The sequence below is a fragment of the Glycine max genome, chromosome 7 (genome assembly GCF_000004515.6).
Source record: "Glycine max cultivar Williams 82 chromosome 7, Glycine_max_v4.0, whole genome shotgun sequence".
Lineage (NCBI taxonomy): Eukaryota > Viridiplantae > Streptophyta > Magnoliopsida > Fabales > Fabaceae > Glycine > Glycine max.
The window spans coordinates 4,894,218-4,919,583 of NC_038243.2; the positions used below are offsets into that span (position 1 = coordinate 4,894,218).

The 25,366-nt window shown below is 32.3% G+C and overlaps 1 protein-coding gene across 2 annotated transcripts; it reads right to left on the minus strand.

The window, feature by feature from the left end:
* Positions 1–282: 282 nt before the first annotated feature.
* On the minus strand, positions 283–16,581 carry LOC100808136 (protein TSS). Of its 2 annotated transcripts, none has more exons than XM_006583167.4 (26): positions 16,242–16,581; positions 15,975–16,073; positions 15,300–15,358; positions 14,480–14,572; positions 13,422–13,494; positions 12,993–13,256; positions 12,813–12,880; positions 12,589–12,720; positions 10,462–10,503; positions 9,794–10,318; positions 9,534–9,694; positions 8,515–9,031; positions 8,367–8,429; positions 8,172–8,273; positions 7,477–7,791; positions 7,044–7,136; positions 6,846–6,947; positions 6,621–6,725; positions 6,066–6,199; positions 5,572–5,755; positions 4,993–5,124; positions 4,596–4,708; positions 3,919–4,000; positions 851–3,126; positions 649–702; positions 283–484 (listed from the first exon to the last, which is right to left on the minus strand). In XM_006583167.4, exons 2-24 carry the CDS (start codon positions 16,033–16,035, stop codon positions 1,027–1,029), a joined length of 5,520 nt encoding a protein of 1,839 aa, XP_006583230.1. In that variant the 5' UTR covers positions 16,036–16,073; positions 16,242–16,581; the 3' UTR covers positions 283–484; positions 649–702; positions 851–1,026. The 2 variants fall into 2 exon arrangements, with proteins under 2 accessions (XP_006583230.1, XP_040873218.1); XM_041017284.1 differs by having other exon boundaries at positions 12,978–13,256.
* Between the last annotated feature and the right edge of the window lie 8,785 nt (positions 16,582–25,366).

Genomic DNA, 25,366 nt, shown 5'->3' on the forward strand with positions numbered 1-25,366 from the left:
TACACACTACGTACCCACACGTACATATATATTCACAATGAAGCATATAGACACACCTCAAATAATATTAGGAAGTTACGAGTTACCTTGACTGTCCTTGAGAATTAAGATACTGAGTGATAGGCATATTAAATTCAAGAATAGAGCTAAAATTTTGGCTTTATGTATTTAAACAAATAATGATTTTCATTAATATGACGTTCCTTCACATCATTTCAATTGTAACAACTAAATATTAACTCAATCAACAAAAAAGAACTACTACTACCACATAACAACATATTAAGAAATTAAGAAAGTTTATGCAATTGAACAAAATTATTATCAAAGTCATTGATAATGTTGTTACAAAAAAATAATAATTAGAACGATCCATCAGTCCCGTAATTCATTATATCAAAATTGTCTAACTACATTGGGAACCAAAATTTTCACCTTGAAGGCACCTCAGAAACCCCGAAACTGACTGCGATGAACCTGTAGACTGAGCAAGAGATTAGCATGAATGCTGCTGCACAGGAAACTTCGTATTTAAGCAAATAATAAAAAAAAAAAGTGGGTTTCAGTGCATTGCAGAAACATAAAACTGTGATTTCTGCGGAAAAGGAACCAATAAAACAGCTCTAATTTTTGCCAGTGAAATAATACCTTATATTAATGAAGAAAAGCCTACAATCCTCCATCTTAAATAGACACAGATATCTGGAATATTTCATGAAATTGAATGATTAGACAGTCAAATCTGATTTGCATTGTCAAAAAGATCCATTGATTCCTAGTTTCTCTTCAAATTTCAAATATATAAAGTTAACTTTCAGCAGATATAAAGATATGGAAGTGGAAGACCTACCGGAAACCTCCCAAAAGATAGTGCAGCTATGAAACTTGAGCTGATACAACAGGGCACTTTGTAATTCAATTCCAGAAATGATGGAAATACCAGGTCTCTGTTGTGCAAAATTATGAGAACTTCTTTACCCACAATTATTCTGCAACATTTCATTAGTAACAACAAAGAACTGTGGACTATGCAGTAGCTGTACAATCTTTACTAGAAGACAAATTCATAGACTTGGTAGCATGACTTCCTCTAACCACACGGTTATAAATAACCTTAAATGACTGTGAGCCATTAGGTCGAGTAAGCAAACTTATTGGCATTCTCAGAGTCTGCTTTCGATTTCTTCTTCCCCGAATCAAAATGCTAAAGGTTTTCTCACCATCCATGTTAGTTTCACTACTGCTAGAGCTGCCATTTGAACCAAAGTTTTGATTTTGCTTGTTCCCAGCATTTTCAGACCCGTGAAAATTCATATTACCATTTTCTTTTATATTTTCTGAACCAGCTCTCACTGCTTCATCTTCACTTATCTCTGATGATAAAGTTTTTACCCCTTGATTGGAATCCCCAATACTGTCAATGTCCTCAGGAAGAACTGAAGCTGAACTTGGACTTTCAGAGCCATGACACAGAACTTGTGACTCTGAAATGGGATCACGGATTGGTTCAACAATAGGTACTGGAAGAGGAAATTCTACAGGATGACAACCAGGCCAAACAGCACTGGGACCAAACTTAGATATTGTTGGGTTCAAATATGTAAAATGATTGGCATGAAAGGCACTGCTAGTGACAGGATAGTTGCTAGGTGCTACTGATTGAGGCTGAGTAAAAGGAGGATACACAAATGGCAGCGGTTGCATCATGTTTGGTGTCGCTGGAGGTGATGGATATGCATGGTGCGGAGAGGAGCACATTGGGGCAACTGTGGGTAGCACAGTAGTAGGTCCAGGATGAACATTCATGTTTACTGGCCAGGGGCCAATTGCAGGAACTGCACTAGGACCAGAAGGAAGAGTCATATTCATGGCAATTGGTGCAGCACGTGCAATGGCAGGTGATGGGTTGAATGGAGCTGCAGATGCAGACAATTTCTTATATGGGATGCCCCCAGTATGACTCTGACTTGATGGTGATACATTGACCTTTAAATCCTCACCACCCTGAGAAGTGGGATTTGTATTATCACTAGGTTCTAAACTGGCAGATGAATTACTTGCATCAAGTTCTTGCTTGGAAGAATCCACATGATCATCTACTGCATGAATCAATATGCTGTTATCAACTGCTCCTTGAGCTTCAACATCTCCTGATTGCCCCTCAGCACTCATACAATTATCTTGCACAGCAACAATCAACTGAGTTTCTTCTTTCCCCTCAATAGCAACTCCAGTATCATCCTGTGAGTCATCTACAGAATCTGATAAAGAATCATCATTCTTCTCTTTAACCATATCATTTACCTCTGTCGGGGTTGGATCAACATTAACATTTCTATCAGCTTCAATATCTTCCTCTTCATGTTTTCCACCATCATGCTCACTGCTAACAGAAATCACACTTTGAGGATTATAGACCTGAAACTTAGAGATTGTCCCTGGAGGAGCTAAGGCCACTTCCTTGTATGAAGGAGACTTTCCAAGACTAACAATAGACTTCTTAACTGGATTAGCATCAGTTGGATCAGGTTCTGGAAGAGAACTGAGCAGCTTATCCCCATTTTCTAATTTCTCATTTACACAAGGCTTGGAAGTTGAGGGCACAGACTTGACCCTGTATGTAACAGCTTTGACTACTTTCCTTCCAAATTTAGTACCTTGGGTGATGTTTACGGTATGATCATCTGTATAACTCCCATGTGAAATTGTCCGCTTCTTCAAGAAATAATACCTACTACTCGGATTAGGACTCCTTACAAAAGGAGATTCTGAGCCAACTTCCACATTCTTTTGATAACTATAAACTTTGCCAAGTGTTGCCCGTCTCTGCTTCAGTCTCCGGCCATATGAGCCAGCTGATCTTGGTCTTTGAACTGGTTGCCATCCATCCTCTCCTTCAGCATGTGCTTCAGACAAGATTTCATCATAAATTTGTGGCTTTTCGTCCGATATTTGTTTCAAAATAGCTTGTTCCAAATCAGGTCCAGAGTTGTTTTCCTGCTCAGAATCTGCACTACCTACTAGTATGGGTATTTGTACCTCTTCATCTGAAGCCTCTTTTGGAATTTCTTTTGAAGATTCATCAGAACTTGACATCCCAACGTTTGGGTAAGACGTTGCTCTCACCTGCCCAATATTAAAATATTAATTATGTATGCATGTGTGTATGTATATTTATACTACAGGAGATGCGAATGTAGGCAAAAGGTGGCACGAGTAGCCAGTTCTCACAATAATATCAAGACTAACAGTTCCACGACAAGAAATAATTGTTCCATTAGGTATATGATCCCCCAATTACTTCTTATCCTTCTTATAACAGACTGGATTAATCTTGAAGATCATTCCATATTTATTGAAAATTACATTTTATAAGAGTACAAAGAAAATATGAAAATAGAGAAGATGATTTAGTTGGACCTTACAAATTACGATGTCACCCTTTATTCTTTTACTACACTATTTGCCTTTGTCAACTCAGAAATATGTCATTTTTCTGTACATTGTTTATTTTTCAAAAACTGGGTAGCTGACCAGATTTACAATTAAAGATTATTGATGCCTGCATCTCAGTATCTCACAGAGTAAAGTAAAAAAGCAATGCTTAGAGCAGAGAAAGAGATCTTATGACCCAGATGACAAATTCTCAGGTTCACTTTATCTTCAGCTTAAGAATATTTCTCAATAGTCAAGCCATAATAAAATACCCTATAGAGGGGTTCAAGTTAAACAAAGGCAACCAACAGTTCCATAATAAAATCCTGAAAATGCCTTAGTCAAACCCTTGTAGCTATATCAAAAGACAAATATAACCGACTGTTGGCAATGGTAATCAATAATCAGACACTCTTTTTATAACTGTTTGAAGACTCAAACTGATGAGTTGAACTTATCAAGACCAGTAAATCAGCAGCATACCTTTGTTATCTGGCTTCTTCTCTTTGCTGCTGCATCTCTCCCTTTAGTATTAGGATTAATGTAGTCAAGCAAATCTGACACACTGGCAAATTCAATAAAGATAAAAATAAATCATTACAAAAGGTATCTGTAACTGTATCATATGAATATCTCAATATGTACAAACAAACATATCAACATTGACAAGTCAATAGGATAATATATCACTCTATGAACCATGGACAGACACATAAAATAGTTGTCTGTTTCAGGCACATGACTCTATGGGCCACATACAAATTAAATTTTGCTCTGTAGCAGTTTCTATGTCTGTACAGTGTCCATGTCTTTTGTCTTATGCATATTAGCATTGTCACTTTGAAATATGAAATGTGCATGATTGCATAAAAAGTACAGAAAAACATTCTTTATAAGTCAACAAAATTGAGCAGTTCATACAAGCCATAAGAACACCCAGGCAACTGTATCGAAAACTGACATCAACAGCAGACCTCAAAGGATGTAACAACCACAACCTTTCATACAAAAATTACATGATACAACTTCTAATATGATAACTTAAGAGAGTTGCTCCATAAAAGACATCAAATAAAATATGCATGAGAGAAGTACTTCCTGATGCAACAATTAGCCAATGAAGTATCAGATCCACATTGCCAAGGTTAATTTTATCATACCTAAGATGGCCTTTGCTAGCTATTGATGCATCAGGTTTTCGAGTACCATTTCGAGCAGCTTCTTGCTGTTCAAAAGCCTTGGACTCAAAATACTCAAGCCAAGCCGCAGCATCCTGTCAAATTATAAAAAAAAAACTATAGATTATGCAAACAGTTATAATTCCTCATTCATTTTTTTTAAAGAAAAAGACAAATTGAGACTGGAGCACCAATATATATAACCATAACAATGATACAAATCATTTAAACACTATTTTACAACATCATGTGAGACTTCAAACTACCAACTATATTACTTATAATTACAAAGTTGTGTTTGTCATTGTCTAAGCCTTATATTCAAAACCAATGAGTGTTTTCAGCACAAAGAACATACTATTGTGACAGAACAGTATACCTGTGTGCGCAAGTCATCAGGGCCAAGTTTTGCCCGCAGAATTTGCAAAGTTGTTTGCTCATGCTGGACACTCAATGGATATGCTTCCATCAATGAAAGTGCTATTGCTATTGCATGATAACTTGCAGCTGTCTGCAGAGGAAAAACATCCAAGAAGATGTAAGTGTTATAACACAGATGAGAAGTTTCATTAAACAAACAATACAATCCCTTAGGTTCCTATTATTTTAGTAACTTCTTTATGATCTGATTCAGTTTTTTTATGAATTTAAATCAATAAAATAATTATAACAAGTACTGGATTATAACAAGTACTGGAAATATCATCGTTTAATATTAAAGCAAAATCAACATTTTTTATCCAACTAGCTAACAAATTTTAAAAATTATCTACCATTTAACCTCACTATTTATTTATTATGCCAGGGGTATAGCACGCTAATTCATACAGATCCCACTGTTGACAATTCCTTGTTAAGAAATGTTCAAAAGAAAATTTATATACAACATTTTGCATAAAGAATCATATAAAACAAACTTCATAATTTGTCAAAATCAGAAAAATGAATAAAATAAAACCTGAATATGATCTGCACCAAGTAATCTTTGGTTGCACTTTAAAGCTTTGTGAAGATATCGGAGAGCAACATGTACATTTCCCAGACCTTCTTCCATCATAGCCACATTAATGTAAGTAGCAGCAGTGTTTGGATGAGATGGGCCACATGTTAGATGCAGAAGATATAAAGCACGCTTCACATACCTGATTGTAGATCCAAGTAATAAAAGGCTAAATCAGAAGAAAAATTAAAATGAAGTAATCAATATTTCAAAACCTATCTTTACACTATCTGTGTTCATCAATACATAAATTTCTGTTAAGGAGGAAAAAGAAAACCTAGATTATCCCATCACATAGAACACAGATTTGTAAACTTTATTTTCTCTCTGGATAAATTCTTCATTTTCAAATTAAAAATTAAGCAAGTATTGTATTAATTCAAAAACTAAATTAAACTTTAAAAACTCATGAAAAGTTAGACATCACTATATTGCACAAGAGCAAAACATACTTCAGAGCCAGCTCGGTGTGTTGAAGTCTGTAATAGAAAACAGCAAGATCCCCATAGCTCTTCATGGTATCAGGATGATCCAGACCTAACTCTCTCTCGTTGATATCCAAAGCTTTTTGTTGATAAATTGTAGCCTGCGATTTAAGTAAAAAACTTGATGAATTGAAATCAAATCCTGAAACTCTACTAAATCAAAAAGAGAATAGATATTTTGGCATAAACAATGGCTGAAATATTTAATTAAAATGCCTATTGCATAAAGCAAACAAACAAGCCTATCCCACTGGATGGTGTCAATAACATGGACCAAAGAATGTCATTGACCATTGGGCCCTATTAAAAACCAAATTACATGGAGCCAGGTCCTTTTTAAAGGTTTTACCGGTAGTTTGCTCTGGACTATACCCTTCCTCTACTTTTAATTGAATTATTTTCCATTTGATAAGATTTCAACAGAATGTGAATTTTTTTTTTTGGTGAATATAATTATGTAAATAATGGTTTCTGATGAAACAATGTCCACCAATACCAAAACATAAATGAGACAAATAAGACCTGATTGAAATCTCCAGTATGATATAAAACTACAGCAAGGAGGCTGTAGGCTCCCGCTGTCATCCGATGATAGGGACCACAAACTGCTACCAGCTTAGCAAGAGCCTGTCACCAACGAATTATAGCAGATATCACACAACAATTCTGAAATGAAATGTGTTGACTGTTGAAAAACCTTGTCCACAATTTGAAGATTTCCAAACAAAGGGTTCTGGATGTAGATACCTTTGTGCCATAGGTAACTGCATCCTCAAGCTTTCCCTTGTCTAAAGCAGTTTTGGATGACTCTAGGAGCTGCCTTCCATCTGCAGATGAGCATGCTGCTTGCTGCAAAGTATCAGCACGAGCATTAAGTATAAAGTTTGGATATCAACCTCAAAAAATATGCAAGAAAACCTATAATCAACATGTCTTGTTTGTTACCTTGTGAACAGGGACCAAGCTGACAATATCAGATTTTTGAAAGGGAATTGGGGAATCCATATCAAAATCCCTTGGAACAAGCTCAATTCCCACCTAGCACAGAAAGTGATGATAAGCAACAAACTGTCAATGAGAGAGAAGGAAAGAGTTTGCTGATTTAACATAAGAGTCTTATGAACCACTTCATATGAGAAGATGAATCCAGTTATGTTGATAAGGTCACCTAGGTAGCATATGAGTATGTAAAATTCTCAAGCACCATATAGCTACTTGAGCCTACTTCAACTTCACAGAGAAGGTTAAACTGAAACCCATACTTCCATGGATGTGAACAGTGAAAATATTCAAGCAGAAAACCCAGTTCATAAAATTTAGTCAAGTAAATTCCTAGAAAATAGGAATTAGAAAATATACAAATGCATGACTCCATTACCTTGTGACACAAGCCACGTAAAATTGCAAATTTCCTCACATCCTTGTAATTCAACTTGTTAGGATCCCAATCAAATCGCTTCTTCAAAAACAACTCTAGCCATTTCCACACCAATGGGTGAACTTCACGTGATTTATCTAATTCTCTATTTTCAGGAACACCAAGCAGCAAATTCAATGCACCAGCAATTGATGAAGCCATTTTCTCCTTGTCAACAGCAGAAATTACTGCCCGCAGGATGTGCTTAAAAGCTCGAACTATCATCTCATGAATACAAAGTGATTGGACATGTGAAAGCTTTTCTGAAAGCTTGACCTATCATATCAAGAAAAGTAAAAGGCAAATATCAGACGTCATGAAAAATATTAATAAATGATTCTAAACCTAAGACACAAAGTCCCTCTCACAACCTTCTCATAAGATGTGTGGCAGACTTGAAGTGTAAAAGCAGAAACTTCAATGCAAATTAGAAAGAATCATAATTCCAGAACTAGTAAAACTATGATATATTGATGAAACACTAACAATTGAATTATTGATGAAACGCTAACAATTGAATTTCATGAATTCAGACTGTGGAAGAAGTTTGGGAAAGGAACAAAAAAGTCAACAAAGAGGACAGTTAGGACAGAAAAAACGGGTTCCTATTAAAGATGTTTACAGCTGAATAAAGTGAATAAGTTTAGAGCACTGACAACATGTCCAAGAGAACGCATTCGTAGACCCCGAGTATGCATAAAATCAGTTAGAGTGCGTCCATCAACTGGTGAGAGTTCCAATGAGCCGAAATCGGCTACCTGTATTCCACAATTAAGACTACAATAAAGATCACCAGAGTCATATTAACCAAAAGCCGTGCAATCAATCAACCAAATAAATTCTATCCTTACCAATTTTGGGAGAGCAACGTCTGTGTAATATTTTCGAGATAAGTTAATCAAATCATGCATAGACTGTTAATCACAAGAGATGATTTGGTTCAGACACTTTCAATTGTTATAAAACTTGAAAGTACTTCATTACACTGAGAAGGCTTACCTTGCAGTGAAGTCCAGTTCCCGATTCTTTTAATCGGGTAAAAGCTTCCTCAGATAATATCCTTTTCAGAACAAGCTCATTCTCAGCTTCTGTAGTTTCAAGTTGGGATTCAATTGAGGGAAATGGAGGGCTTTCAGCCTCCCGATTAAACTTTGAATATTCAGTTGCAGAATTAGTATTGCTAGAATCAGATTTCTTTTTATAATTCTTTAGGGCTTTAAGGGGTTTCCCAAGACCCTCAACCTTCATTTCATTCTTAGCCTTCTCCAAAGATAGTTTCTTATCTTTTTCTGTATTATTTTGGTCTTGCAAATGTTGTATCCAGCAAGCTCCAAGTTCCCATCTTACAAAATAGTCAATACCTGGTTCTTCTTCCTCAAGCTTAGCAAGACTTTCTTTAATCAGCTTCTCCAGAAAAGCATGGGAAGCACCAAACTCTTCACTCTCAAATGTTTGTATCTGAGACATTGGTTTATTGTTTTCTGGTGGAGTTGTATTGTGAAGAAGTAATCTCAGACTACAAGGCACAAGACACAACGTCATGTGACGAATAAGAATTTGATCAACCACAAGAAGTTGAAACTGCAGCTATAAAGTAAGAAAGAGCATCTAGAAACAGATTCAAAATTAAAAAATAACTAGGAAAGAAAGCCATAAAAGCTAAAACCAATACATAAGTGATCAAAATCTTCTAGGAGTACAACTCACACTGACAAAATGAAAAAAGCAATTAATATATATCTAAAATAATGCAAGATCAAAACTTCATCAAAAGAAACAAAGAAACTTCCAGCATAAATTCTTGTTAAGAAAAAATGTCAAAACTATGCAAGATTTCATTCAAAAACATTATTCTCACTCACTCACTCATGTCATAGACCAAGTTAATAAAAATTGCAATACTATAAAAGACAGAGTGAGAGAGGGCGGGACCACAGGAGAGAGCACAACAAGCTGATATGAATAATATGCAAAGTTGTAAATTAATGAAAGTGTGTAATGTGGAAGGATTCAGGAACCTGTTAATATTGAGCGCGTTGGCACCACCCTCTGGCTGATCAAACAATTCAATATTTTGTTGAGATGGAGAGTCAACATTTTCATTAACTCCTCGCTCAACTTTCACTGTGACCACATAACCACAATATCTTACATTAATTACACCTAAAGTGGTAATATCCTGCACATAAAATGTGAAGAATTTGTCATTTCCATGAAAGGAAAGAAGCAGCCCTAAGTGACCTATTAAATCAATCTTATCTATATAAAAATGTCATACATGGGCAGCAGTATTTTCATCAGCAGTGATTCCTTTCAGTATATTTCGCTCTAGTAGATCCTTTTGATTTACTCCAGTAGCTTCAACTCTGTCAATTTTAGTATCAATCTTATAGCTTGCAACAGAAACATCTTTCAAGACGTTGATATTCAAGTCACCTACTCTCTCAGTGTAAATAATATTATTTTCTACAATTGAGCAGCTAAACTTGGGCTCTTCCATAACATATTTGATGGCCTTTATTGCTCTGAAAATGGCAACATCAACAAACAGGCTGTGCAGAAGAAATGCTTTTCTATCACGAACTTGTCTTTCTTCTGCTGTATTGCAAGGCATGGATGCAATAAATGAAAACTCATTAGCCCAAGGAACCAAATCATACTTTCCGTCTCTTCCAAGACCACCCCCATTTCCTCCCCACGTTTCATCCTCCACAGGAAGAGGAGGAAAAGATGAGGGTGATTGTGCAGCAACAGGAGGAACAAGCCACGTGTTGGCTCTGAAGCCATATGGGAGATTCCCAAACTGAAGACAAGAAAATGGGACAGAGCACAAATAAATACAATGTTGACGACAGTGAACAAGATGTACATGGAACAATAGAAGTCAAAGATGTTCTATGGTTCTTTTTGTTATACCAAATTTTGTGCCTTAAAAGTTTCCAATACCTTGTTACGTTCTGAAAATGCCTTCAAGAGATCATCGAAAGCCTGAAATTAAAGAGTAAAATTGCAAATTTTAATAAGTTTAAGTTATGACTAACGTAAAGCACATTAAACATATAGTACCATCAATGGGAATGTTGAAACTAGAAACTTGAAATTTCATCTTATTGCACATCTATACCTTTTCTTGGTCTCCCATACTTTATTGAATATCAAATTCTAAACATATAATAAACTAACAGAAATTTTAGTAACATAGTCTCTTACACATTCGTTTAAACAGTTTTTATCATTAGCTAGAATCACAACATTGTGAGCCTCATTCCTTATCTAATGAACTCTACTCATGATTTTATGATTTTCAATAAATCTTAACCAATAACAAAATGGGTATTTGAAAGAATGAGTTGTTAACAGTCATCTTAAACTAATACTGAGTTTCCTATATAGACCAAAAATTTCTCTCTAAATTGGTAATGTGACAAGGAATTAGAAGTAGAGTTTAATGGTCATGCATTGACATTGTAAAATAATTTTACATTGTCATTGAATCGCAATTCACAGTTCACACAGTTGGTATGACTTTTAAGACAATTATTGTAAAAGTCAATAAACTTATCATACATGATGGTTTGTGATTGGATGACATTGTCGGTGCATAATTTTCTCTCCCTTATAAGTAGCATATTATGCTCATGTACCAGGGTAAAAATAATAGATCCAGCTAAGAAAAACCATACTAAAATTATAAACTATTTAACAAATCAGACGAAATTATTTATCGTTTAATTATATTAACATAATATTAATAAGCTAATGGTGACTTATAGCTGCTGCAAAATTATCCAATCAGATTCAGTCAGAATTTCAGACACTGCATATATTAAAAGATTATTATTATAGAAATGCTAACAATATGATTGTTTGAACACAATTTCTTTATTGATTGAAATTTATTGGAAATCACAAAGGTTCATAGGTCTCACTACTTAAATACATGTTTAATGAGCATCCCTCATGATTTTATAGTTTCCAATAAATTTTAACCAATAATAAAGAGTATGTTGTTAACACTTATTATTTTCATATCGTCTTGCTATACAATTAATTTCACCTTTTTTTTTGTTTCTATCGCTCTTTTCATTTCTCATGACATTATTTTTCTCGCATTCACTTTTTCTCTCTTCCTTTATTTTCTTCTTTTTATCTCTGTTTTCGTTCCACACTCAACCACCCCAAAATGGGGTATGTTCACCATTTTCCTACGTTAAACTCCTTCCTCCATCCTAAAAAAAATAAAAATAAATCAAAATAAAAAATGTACATAAATATATTATCTTTAAACAGAGCTTTTTTCAAAACTTCATTAAGCAACTGTGAAGTGCTGTCATGTTTGATTTAACAGTTTTTTCATATTTTTGTTTTAGAAAATTTTAAATTAGGGAAAAAAAATACCATTCACGCTACCTTATTGCTTTACAGAGAACTGACAAATTTCCTTTTGTACAAATGAAAATACTGAGAGATAAAAGCAACACAAATAATTTTTTTAAGCTTAATTATACTTTTAAAGTTGACCATGTATGAATTTGATTTTTTAACTTTTTGGTCAATTAAGTCTCATTATTTTTAAAATTAAGCAATTTTGATCTTTTCATTATTTTTCTTTTACGTAAGACCTTCACCTCAAATTTTATCTTAAGCTTTTTTTAAATTAAAGAAAAAATACATTACTTAAGCTTTTTTTAAATCAGTCCATGTTAATTGTTAATTTTTATTAAAATATTAATGGAAGATCTGACCCACCATCTTTTCTTCCCCGCTTCCCTTTCTCCCTTAACACTTAAACCTAACTTTAATGATATATTAAAATACATTTAACAACCAAAATGATAATAAATGATTAAATATAAGGACTTAGTATATCGTTAAATGACTAAATGTGCGTTTGATTGTAGATAAATATGAGAGAAATTTTTTTAATTATGTGTAAATCTGATCCCTTTTTTTCTTATTTTAATTAAAATATTTATTCCTAATTACATGCATAGCATACCCACCATAAAAGTGTGGTTTACTAATTACTCGTTCAAACAAGAAAAGAAAAATAGAAGGAAAAGGAGAGCTTACATTATCAAAAGCTCTGCTAAGCTGTCTCAACAGATCAACCAGATTATGGCACAGTATCCGCTGCTTCCCAACGCTGTAAAACCCCTTTCTGCAAGCCTCGACGTGCACCACTTTCCCGTTACACACCTTCACCTGCGCCACAACACACACACGCGCTCATCAATTTACGTTCCCCACACGCGCCATGCCACAAAATCCAAACGCAAAAAAACGAAAATCCTCACATCCAGCGAGAACAGATAATCCTCCTCCGATATCTCCTCCACGTGCCGCCTCGAACCTCTCTTCACATCTGCATGCATCGATTCACACACTCCGTCATTAACACTCCACACACACAAATGCAATTAATTAAACGGAGAAAAGTGTGAAAGAGAGCGAGTAAGTACTGAGTAGTAGTATACATTGGATTGGTGCAGTGAGGTGTGAGAGAGAGAAAAACTCGTAGAAGTTCTCCAGCTTAGGGCACGAGTGGCTTATCTCGCCGTCCAGGTCGGCCGCCGCCGCATCTTTCGCCGATTGCTTCGACGGCGGCGCCTCGGACTTGCCGGATTTCTGGACGGTACCGGAGTCGTTCTTCGGCGACGGCGGACCGAAGCTCGTGGTGCAGGCGACGATATCGAGGAGTCTTCGCACGTGCGCCACTGCTCGGTCTTCATCGTAATCCTCTGCGCGTGAAAAATTTAGAAAACGAAGTTGAGGAACAAGATGAACGCAACGACGTCGTAATGAAAAGTTTTTTTTCTTCTTCGTTGAAACAAATAAAAAATGAACGAGAATAATTATAACAATATATATATTAAATATTAATTCTATTGATAATATACTAGTACCTTCAACTAAATCGAGGATGCAGGGCTTCAGTGCGGACACGTCCACCGTATCCTTCAGACGTGGCCCTCTTACCTGTATGGTAGAAAAAGGGTTTGGTTATGAAAATATAAATTTAAAACATAATTCTTGTTCTTTTGTTAGATCACATTAAATGTTTAAATATAATTGAAATAAATGATTTGGACATATAATTTTAGAATTTTATTTTATTTAAAAATTATTTTAAATATAATTTTTTAACTAATTATTATAAAATTAATAATTTTTAACTATATGATAATTTGTAATTAGATATTATTATATTTTAATTATATTTAACCATGGTTTGTTTTAAAAATTGAATTGAGAGGTAAATTACTTGGATTAGTCAAATATTAATTAAATTATGAAATTATAATTTAACAGTTTTGTGCTATTTTACATAATTGTTGTTTGTCTTGTGTTGTGTTGCCATTCAATTCTGTGGAACCGTTACATAATTAAACCGACTAAGTTATAAAAAAAAAAGTATATAATTCAAGTATCGATTCAATTTCAACAGTATTTACAAAGCAAAAACTACGCGTTGTATTTTAATCGATCTATAATAAAATTGAAATTCAAACTTTTGGAAATTGTCTAAAATCATCTATGCATTCCTTCAAGAAAAAATTATCTATGCATAATTATTTATTTGTTATATAATTTAGGAGGAAAAAAAGTTGTTATTCATACTTTTATGAGGTGTACATTCATTTGTTGATTTCTGGATTGAGTTTGTCAGCTAATATTACCAAATAGCAAATACCAAATGTACCAATTTCATTTTTGTTTGCATGTTTATTGAGATGACGGATGTTTTGGTTTCTATTGGGTACCTATGTCCAAGATTGTCAAAGAGAAATCAAACATCTTGGCATTCATACGGCACTGTTACCCAAACTTCCTTAGTATATTCAAAGTGTGTAAAGAAACCACGCAACTCTATTCAAATAGTTGAAGACTTTAAATTAAAATAATTTGAGTTGTTAATTTATTAATTATTAATTAATTAATTAATTAATGGTATGCAATTTACCTCATGCGACAGGGAAAAATTTGTGATATAACACGTCTCCGTATTCACCGATAAAAGCCGACGAACATCTATAATTCTGTCCGTTGATATTCCCTGCTTCAAAATTTAAAATATAAATAAATAAACCATTTTATGTGAATAAAAAACAATAATAAAATCGTGAGAGCTAGAACTTGGAAATGGAAATAAATAAATAAATAAAATACAACTTAAAAGTATATTTTAAAAAAAAAAAGTTTTCTTAAATACAAACTACACGTGAGAGGATTAGATTTTCAAGCTGGATTTGTTGTTATCAGGAAAATTGCTCGACCCGATTATACTTTGTCAAAGATACTGCAATAATGATATTTCGAAGCCAAACACTACTATTTATGGATATTATGGCAACAAGTACACACATCCATGTGATACACAAAAGAAAAAATATGGCAGAGAATGAACGTGCAGCACATGTTTAGAAACAGGACTTCTGGTAGTTGTGGTTATGTCCCCACAACAGAGTAATTAATGGTAAGTTGAAACAATAGTTAAATACAGCTAATAAGAATTTTTAAATGGAAAAGTGGCTAATGGTGGGCAATTATATTTATTCTTATAATTATAATAATAATAATAATCTACAAGGTACAAAGTTTAGCACTAACAGGTGGTAGTAGTACAATCTAGTAAAAGATACTTATGAGAATAATAACAAAATGCAGACAAGTTTGTTGCCAATAACTAGTTAATGCAAAAAAAATGTAAGCAGCCATGAGATATGGTTAGTAAATTACGCCTTTTTTTTTTCAATCCCTCCCCCAAAATAAACAAAACAAACCTTGAGAACATGAGTTTCATCGAGAAGCTTCACAGTGATGTCTATGACAACCGGAAGAACTGCAAAATCAGAAGAAGAGAAAAACAATCAAGTTAACTAAACTTGTCCTATTTGAACATGCTCTAAGAAAATGTTTGGATAAAGTTTCTTTAAGTACTTACAGAAGAAAAAGAAATTAAGAAAATAAAATGAATTAAGTTTATCCCATAAATTTAAATCAACTTACCGAATAAACTTCTCCACTTATACTTAGAATATACGAAGATAAACTGAATTGAATTTCTCTAATATAAATTAAAATCAATTTATGCTATTCAGCTTTTGGATAAGTTAAGAAAGAGAGTTTCTATAAAAATTATAAGAATCATTCAGACATAGAATTTTGTTAACCCTGTTCTTGTATAAGAATAAACATTTTTCTATAACCACTTATAGAAGGAGAAAAAATTAAGAAGATATAAAATACATTGAGTTTATCCTATAAGCTAAAATCAACTTACAGGATAAACTTTTTGATGAACACTTATCAGATAAGAAGATAAGAAAGTAAAACAAATTGAGTGTTTTTTTTTATAAAACCAAAATGATTTTATGCACTTCAGCTTTCGGATAAGGCGAACGAGAGAGTTTCAGTAAAAACGATAAGAAACACTAAAAAACAGAGAATTTCGTTACCCTTCTCTTCCTTCTTTTTCTTCTCTCCCTTGGCCTTTCCGCGACTGTTTCTTGGTGCCATTTTCCACTCCTTTGGAATTGAAAAAACAATCAAAGTTTCTGGCACCAAGTACAAACAGAAGAAGCACAAGTTAGGCTACTCATACAATAGATTATTAAGAAAAAAAATTGTAAACAAGGCAGCAATACATGCATCAAAATTATTCATTATCTATATAGGTGTCAATTCAATACAATTCTACTCAGCAAGAGCAGGAAGAGAATTACCAAAGCAATATATATATAAATAGGTGTTTTTATAGTACTTGGATGATTGGATAAGAGGGAAAAGAAAAAGGTCCTTAATGGCTTTATATATATAACCCAAAGTAGTATTATGAAATGGATAGGTCTAAAGTAGAAACTGAAAAAAAAAAAAAATGAGGCAGAGAAAGAGTGTTCAGAGTTCAGAGGAAGGAGAATGAAGTGAAGTGTGCATAATAGTAGTAATAAGAAAGAAGAAGCATGAGAGGGAGAGGGTAGGTTTCATCCACTAGAAGGAGGAAAATTTTGATAGAGGAAAAATAATGGCAGAGGGAAAGCAGAGATATAAGATGGGAGGTTTTGTACGATAAGAAAGGAAGGGCTGAGATTCAACGGTCAGAATGATAAATTGGCATTTTATGGCAGCTTGCTTATACAGGTTAATCATCAATTTGCTCTGTGTCTGGGTATTTTTTTTAAAATTATTTATTCTGTGAAGTTTTTTTTTAAAAATTATTCAGTGAATAATAATCTCTCTCTTTTTTTTTTTTGTTTCCTTTTAGGTGAATTTCATGAATAATCTAGTGAAGGGTTTTATTTTGGATTTTGGAATCCAGTAGCTGCGGCGTTTGGTGGAGGTGAAGAGGGGACCACAGCATGGATAGGGTCCACAGTCTACACAGGCAAACCTAATTTGCCTTGTAAATTTCAATTCAGAACTTGGATAACCAAAGATATTTTTGGTAACACGAGATAGATTTTTTTACACAAAGTGTTTTCTATTTTTTTACGACGATTGATTTCTATATGATAACATTGGTTTTGTTTGAAAAAATGTTACGTTTTGTTCAACGGAAGTCACATTTGGTATTTGAGAAAGTAAGAAATTACTTTATAAAGTATGAAACGAAATTTTTTATCGCAAGATTTACACTAGCTTATATATTTTGTTTAATTAATTGAAGTAGACCCTATTATCAATATGTAATATTAGTATATAAAATGAAATTTGCATCCGAAATAGGGATTTTATTCATTTTTGCATTAAAATCTGTAGTGAAACGGGAGGATTTTTGCTCTTAGTGCATAGGCTTAGATTGAAAATATGCCGCATTTTTTATTTTTTATTTTTTATTTTATCAAAGTCCACCCATTCTAGAGATAGAATGTACTAGCATGGACAACCACAATATCTTGGTTGTTTCAAATTCTTCTGAATGCAATAGAAGTTTAGTAAAGGAAAGAATCGTTGTGAACAGTTTAAATTTGCAATCCCAAGTAATGACAATAGGTAAGTTGTTAAGTGCAATTAGAGTGTTAAATATGTAAAAAAAATAAAGATAAAAGGAAACGATTATATTGTTATGGTTTGATATTTTTTATAACCATATGGTTTGATTTTTTATATATGATTTGGTCTAGTTTATGATATTGTAATGTGATTTGGTCTAGTTTATTAAAATGTTCATTTTTTTTATAATGATTAAAATGTTCAATTTATGCCTACGTATACGTAGAGAGAGTGATAGACACATATGTGTGAGACATCTCAAGTAAAAAATATTTACATATTTAGAATATGATAATAAATTATAATCATATAATTATACATAAATAGAAAAGGTTAATCCTCTTCCACTTTTTTTTACTATCAATCTAATTTTGCATGTTAATACTTATTTTGGTATAATATGTTAATACTTTGTATGAATTATTTAAATTTGAATATATTAAATAAATAAGGGTGTGTTTGGTTTGTATTTTCATTTCCTTTTTTTATTTCATGTTTTCATTTTCTGAAAATTATTTTTATTTTCAAAATATTAGAATTCTGAAAATATGTTTGATTTGACTTCTTGTTTTCTGTTTTCATGAAATAAAAATACTGAAAATTTATAATATATTGATTTCTTGTCTTTTGTAATTTTAGATTTGTTTAAAATTATATTCATTGTTACCTCAATTTCATTTTACTCAAAATAAAGTTTATGTTCTCAACTGGAAATACTCACTGAAAACGAGAATTTATATTGTTTTCATTTTCATTGAAAATATTTTCAGAAATCCAACCAAATACATTTTCATTTTCACTTCTCAGAAATATTTTTAGTAAAAATAAAAACAGAAAACAACCAAACCAAACACCCCTAAATTTTCGGAGGTACTAAATTCAGCCAACATATTTGACAAAATCCTGTAGTCCTACCATATTTTAGTAAGATTAATTATTTCTTCTTATGATCTATATATATATATATATATATATATATATATATATATATATATATATATATATATATATATATATAAATGGCAAAATCCAACGATAACAGTCTCGGGGATTTTGCGAAGAGTTTAATTAATTGATACTTCAACTCTCTTTCAAATTTTCTAGTGTTCACCAAGTTTTAAAAGATGAATTAAGTTCATACTTAAAAATATATGAGAACATTTTTTTTATCCGGGTATCCCTCAATTGAAAATCAAGGAATAATTTTTTGAAAACTGAGGTATTAAGATTTATTTAAAAGGTTTAACAGATTGATTTCTCTTGATAAATATTTTTTTATACATAAGTCCGAAAAATCAAATTCATAATCATATGCTTAAGAAATAAATATATTTATAATCATGTCACACCAATGTATATATTCTCGTTTAAGATAATGACCAAAAAAAATTTTGCAAGGCATAATTATCTTTCTTACCTATTTTGATTAACCATATATACATTATATATCATTTTCGAAATCAAGAATATAAATAAAAAAACGAGATTTTTTAAGAAAAATAAATAAATAGTTTTAATTATTAAGAGGCCAACTTCGTCAATTTCAACTCCCTTTAAAAGGGGGGGAAAGAAGTATATTTTGGATGTAATTGATTAGGAAAAACAAATCAATTAAATTAGTATTATAAACTTCAGAATTTTATGGATGAAGAAATTTAATGGCAAGCTTTCGCTGTCTTTTTTTTTTCTATTTTCGAAATCATTTTTATTTTCATAATTTACTTGGTGCATAGTTTTCGCAATAATTAATCGATATATATTGATCCTAAAAATTAAGAAAACCAAATTTTCCAGTCTGATCCTTTTGTTTCTATCTGGAGTTTTGTAAAACACAGTTGATAAGTCTCATGGGGTTTTCGGGATACGTCATATACCATTTATTCATGCAATTATTATATATTTAAATGCTAGCAAAGATTATTGATTTAGTTGTTATGGATAAATTTCATATAAGGTGAGTTTGAATTCTGTTGTCAAAAAGACTTGGTTATTATGTAATCTGTAAACGTTTTTCAAACTGTGAAGTTAGTTGGTAAGTTCTCAAATACCAATTCACCTAATTTGTTTAAAATAAAAAAATGATAAATATGCAAATGAAGTTGATATGCCATATGTTTGTTGTGTGTATATCGTGTGTTTTTATGAGTGTTGCTTTCTTCCACGATAATGTTGCTTGCATTAGTTGTATAAGTGTTTTTCTGTCCATTTTGGCATTTTTCGGTAGTTACAAAAGAGAAATACATATTTTTCCATTGGTTTACATTTTCTGCGTTTTCAGTCTCTGTCTTATATTTTCTATCACGTCTATTAGAACATAAAAAAAGAAGAAGGAACAAGTATGTTCTAATTATATAAAGAATAAAAATTAGACTAGGCTCTTATATGGGCTTAGCCCAAAAAAAACTTATAAATTAGACTTTCAAAGTTTGAACTTTATTTTAGAAGTTCAAATTGAATTTGGATCCTTTAATCTAATTCATTATAGTTTGTAATTCACATTAAGCTTACAACTGACCTAAGTTGAACTTCGATAAAATGTCATTAAGCTTTAAATTTGGAAAACGAAATAAACTTGAGTCTTTTTAGTCCAATTTGATATTGTTTGATTTAAGCTTAACTTCTGAAAAATCTATATAAATCGAGCTAACTGAAGTCTCATTTTAGAAGCTCAAATTAAAAACATGTTGCGTGTATCAAGCTCACAACCATCTCAACTTGAACTCACCCAATAAAATGTAGTATTTAGACTTAAAATTTTGAGCAATCATTAAATATAATTTTTTTAACTGTCGAGATTTAACTCTCAAAAGATCATCCAAACTAAGATGGTGCTTGATTTGAGTTTTTTTATTTAAAATTTATTTTCTCTAAACAAATTCTCAAAACATGTCTAAAATTAAAAATAACACATCAACATTTTCAATCTTTTTTTAAAAAAAAATGAAAACATAGCGACACATTAAAATATTTTATTCTTGATATATATATTTTAAATCTTAAATTTTTTAAAATAAAAATAAACACTCAAATCAAGCGTCACGTCAACCTTTTTTGGACTTTAATATCATTTTTAAATAAAAAGAGATAAAATTAAGTTATATGACTGGATTCTCTATAGTGAGTGACCAATACAAATCTTTCTCCTAGTCTAAAATAACTCTCTCATATAATTCACGGTTTAAACTTTAAATTCTTTAGCAAAAATTAAATATATATATTTTTATGATTCTATAACATTGTGTTATACATTTATAATAGTGAAAAAAATTCTTAAAAGATTTTACTCAATTTTTTTAACTACTATAATTAAGACTTTTGACATTAATAAAATCTTGAGATATTTTCACAAACTTTCATTCTCTTTAGATGAATTATGTGATTAATCTTGAATTCAGGTCTCAATCCCAATTAGTGTGTGTTTGATCAGGACTAAGTTGGAGGGAAGAGTGTGGAAGATCACAAATTGGAGCAGATGTTGGGAAACGTGTGCAATTTAGTTGCGCTGGAATAGGGGCACTGTTCATTTCTTCTCAAAAGTGGAAGATTAAAGCGAGAGGCAAATTTACCAAACTGGGTTAGTTTTAAAAACTAATTACCGAATGGGGTCTCTTTTAAAAGAATTTGCACTGAGGGTCTGTTTTTAGAGGGGTATCGCCATTGAAAATGGCGACAAGCCTGGTGCCGCTTGTTCTGCTGGCGAGACAGTCTGGTACCGCCAGTGCTGCTGGCGAGACAGCAGCCTACGTGGAAGGTGCCGCCCGTGAGGCTGGCGAGACACCTCCACGTTGGATCCGCTTCCTCTACTGGCGATACAGGTGCATCGTATTGCTTTTGCAGGTTGCAGATGCCAGTGCAGGTTGCAGATGCCAGTACAGCTTTATAAGGTTGCATGCATGGTGAAAACGCAGAGTAGAGTAGGCTTAGGTTTTTGACCGTTGCTTCTTTACATTTTCTTTTATAAAATTAACCTCCAACATCATAAATTTTTTACGCAAACTCTTCTCTTCTCCAAGCTTTCTTCTTTCTCCTTTATTGAGTTTCTGTGAGTGAGTGAGAGTGTGTACGCTGCACTTCCATTGTTTTGCTTTGCTGTGTGTCTTCCATAATTCATTCCTGGTAAGTGTTTTTCTAAAATAAGATTTATATATTTCTGTTGTTAATATTATAAAAATAATAGGTTAGTTAGTATTAATAGGTATTATAAATTTAGGTTAATTAGGATTAATATATATTGTAAGGTTAGGTTAGTTACTATGCTGTTTTTAATTTTTATGTATTAATAGATATTTGAAGGTTAGGTTATTCTTAATAGATATTTGAAGGTTAGGTTAGTTAGTTTGGTTTGTTGTATATATTTTTAGATATTATATATGTGATATAATATTATTAGTTTTAGAAATATTAGGCACAGGTAATATACCTAATATTAGGCGGGCACATGTAATATTAAGTAGTTGTAGAAATATTTTTATTCAGCCACACTTATTATTAGCTTTAGAAATACTAGGCACACATAATATACGTAATATTAGCTAGTTGTAGAAAATATTAGGCACAAGTTAATTTAAGGTTTAATTATATATTTATAAATTTTAGGACAGAGGTAAATTTTGTGTTTTTGTAATATTTGCTAAGCGTAGAAATTTAAGCATTTTAAACTTAATTCCGTAATTCCATAATTTCTTTGCTTTTGCTAGTTTCATTGAGTGTCTGTCGTGCTGGTGCTGATTCCTTTGCTTTTGCTCAGTTTTTCTCTTTCATAATTCCATAATTCCTGGTAAGTAATTTTCTTAAATAACATTTATATATTATGACTTTCTTAAATAAATACTGGTAAGACTTTCTTTAAATAAATACAAAATACTTACTATAGAATCAACAAATCTCAAACTTCAAACGAAAGTCTTTCTTCCTCTCTTCAGTTTCTTACTCTCTTTCAGTATGAAATTTTGCAAGTATTGAGTATTTGCAAGTGCTCTATTTAAACAAAATTTACAAGAACAAAGCTGAAGCTATCTGTCAATTTACACGCCATTAAACTGTATGCATGTGAACATGTATAGTCTCCTCTTAACCTGCAATGCATGTGAACAAGGTGTAGCCTCTGAACCCTAACCTGTGAACATCTACAGCTTTGAACCCTAACCTAACCTGCTTTCAGACCTTATGTTTAGTCTCATCATGAACAGGGATCAACTTCCTACGTGGAGCATCTCGCCGTTAGCACTGACAAGATTGCCCTAGGTGTATGTCACTATTGTTGCTGGCGGCATCAGTGCCTACTCAGCAAGTATCGCCAAGAAGAATGGCGGCATGAGTCCTACGTGGAGCATCTCGCTCGTGCTGCTGGCGGGATTGCTTTCTCGTTGCTCCTGTTGGCGGCTTCACAAGGGGAATCGCTTTTCCTGCTGGCGGCATCCCTGGAGTCGCTCATGCAATTGGCGGCATCAAATAAGAAACAGACCCCCACTGCAATTTCTTTCAAAAGGAACCCTGATGCGTAAATTGTTTATAAATGTGTCCCTTTACAGTAAATTTGCCTAAAGCGAGAATACTGACAACTTGCGTGTTTTTCTTCTGTTTTGGCTATACAAGTTTTCTTTATTTTTGAATGTTTAGTACTTTTAATTTTATTAATAAAAAACCATAATAATAAAAATAATTAATAATAATAATTTTTATGAATATAATAACAATGATAATAATAATAATAATAATAATTTTTATTGTCTAATATTAATTTTTCTTTTTTTTTTACTTTTTCCCCTACCAACTAATTTTAATTTTAATTTTAATATTTCTTCTCTATTTTATTTTATTTTTCTTCAATCAAATCTCTTCCTCTCATCTTAAATTAACATATATTGTGAATTGAACAATACTTTTTGACTACTCAAACCTTTTTAAAATGTATGATTATAACAAAACAAGTATAAAGCACGAAAATCAAGAAGAATTAACACAATCCAATATATAAATTTATATTATCCTTAAATCACGATGGTATATGCCTATAAAAAAACGATGGATTAAAATCCGATTGAATTTGCATGAAATATACTTCTGCAACAAAAACACTAAATCTTTTGTTAAATTACACAACTAAAGTATCCTTGATGATACTTATTAGACATAATATAATATAATCTTGTCATCTGCCAATTTGCAATGTAAAAAACAACGAAGTCATTGAATGCGTCATCAGCTTAATTAATTAAATGCATATAAACCCACGATCCGTCAACTAATAAATAATGTGCTTAAATTAACATCAAGGTACTCCTACTTCTTGGGACAATTTTTGTTTTTTAACCTGCAACTTATAAAATTTTAACATCTGGACAGCAAATTTGCACCTTCTTCTGAGCTATTTTAATGCCCTTTTGGCAAGAGACACCTATAGGTTCAAATAGCCAACTATAGGACAATGGCCACTACAGGGTAGACATTCCTATAAACTCCACTAGGCTAATTGTTTGGGGCGGCATAACATTATGGGATAATAATTTTTCTTTCATTGCACACAAAAAAAAAAAAGAGTATTACAGATTAGAATATGGCTCTTTTTGAAGCTACTTCACACTATCTAGTTATTAGTTGGTACCTTTTTAAGTGTCTTCCACGTGCCCTTGGGTAGTTAATCATGTTGTGCTATTGGTGCAAAGTGTATCAAACATTTGGGAATGCAAAGTAGAGATTGGCCAAACCAAGCCAATCAAATCAATGTTTTTTTTCGGAGGAATCTATGAGTTTGAAGAGTCCTAAACGATTGGCTAACCCCTGCTCTCCAACATGCAAAATAATGGATGTAGCCTTTCATGATCAACCAAACCCACTCCTTATATGTCAGGCAGGCTCTTTCTCACTACTCTTTTGCTGATTCCTTCCAAGGTGGAAGCCCCATTTAGCACACTATTTTGAAATACATGGACACTTTCGGCCTAGTATCAGGTTAACAAAAAAATAAAAGTTGATTCAATTAATATGAATAAAACTCATTGCATAAAAACGTAGGCTTGAATCTTAATATTGATGTGAAAATTTTATTAATAGATAATGGAGGCTTGAATCTTAATATTGATGTGAGAATTTTATTAATAGATAATTTATGTATATGTTTGTATTGAATTGTAAGACTTATCTTAATCCAAATAGTTTTTCAGACTTAACTCATCTAAGAATACATTATTTTCAACATACTATTATATATTGAAATTTATTAATAAATTTAAAATTATATACGGGACTTGTGTTAACAAAAGGTGAGACTTATATTATCACTAAACAATTAAAAAAAACATTTAAATGATTATATTTCTAATGCTAGTAGGACTTTTCTAATGTTTATCATAAGTGTGTTACAAAAGGGAGTCTATGTATCGACAAATATGAATTCTCATTATAATAATCTTTTAATTTGTTGTTTAGTACTTTAAGGTCTATACAATATCTTGTAATTTGTTATATTATAATATATTTTTTATCACTTAATTTAAAGGAGTCTAACTCAATTGATTGAATAACATGTATGAATTATTATAAATTTTTTAATATTTATCTTTAATTCTTGTAAAAAAGATATCCTTCATCATCACCTACTTTAAGGAAATCTAGCTCATTCAAAGGCTATTTTTACAATGAATTGGATTGTTAGTCTCCACTCATGTCGGGCACTAAGAGCATTCTGGCATGCATATTGATCAGTCAACTAAAGTACCAAGGGCAGAAACCTAACGTCATGCAAAATACATCCCAGGTAAAGATAAGCATAACATGGTTGCAGAATGCAGTGAACCAACAAGGTGTAACACCCCATGACACCAATCATATCATGTCTCTCTACGAGTCACCTTCAATA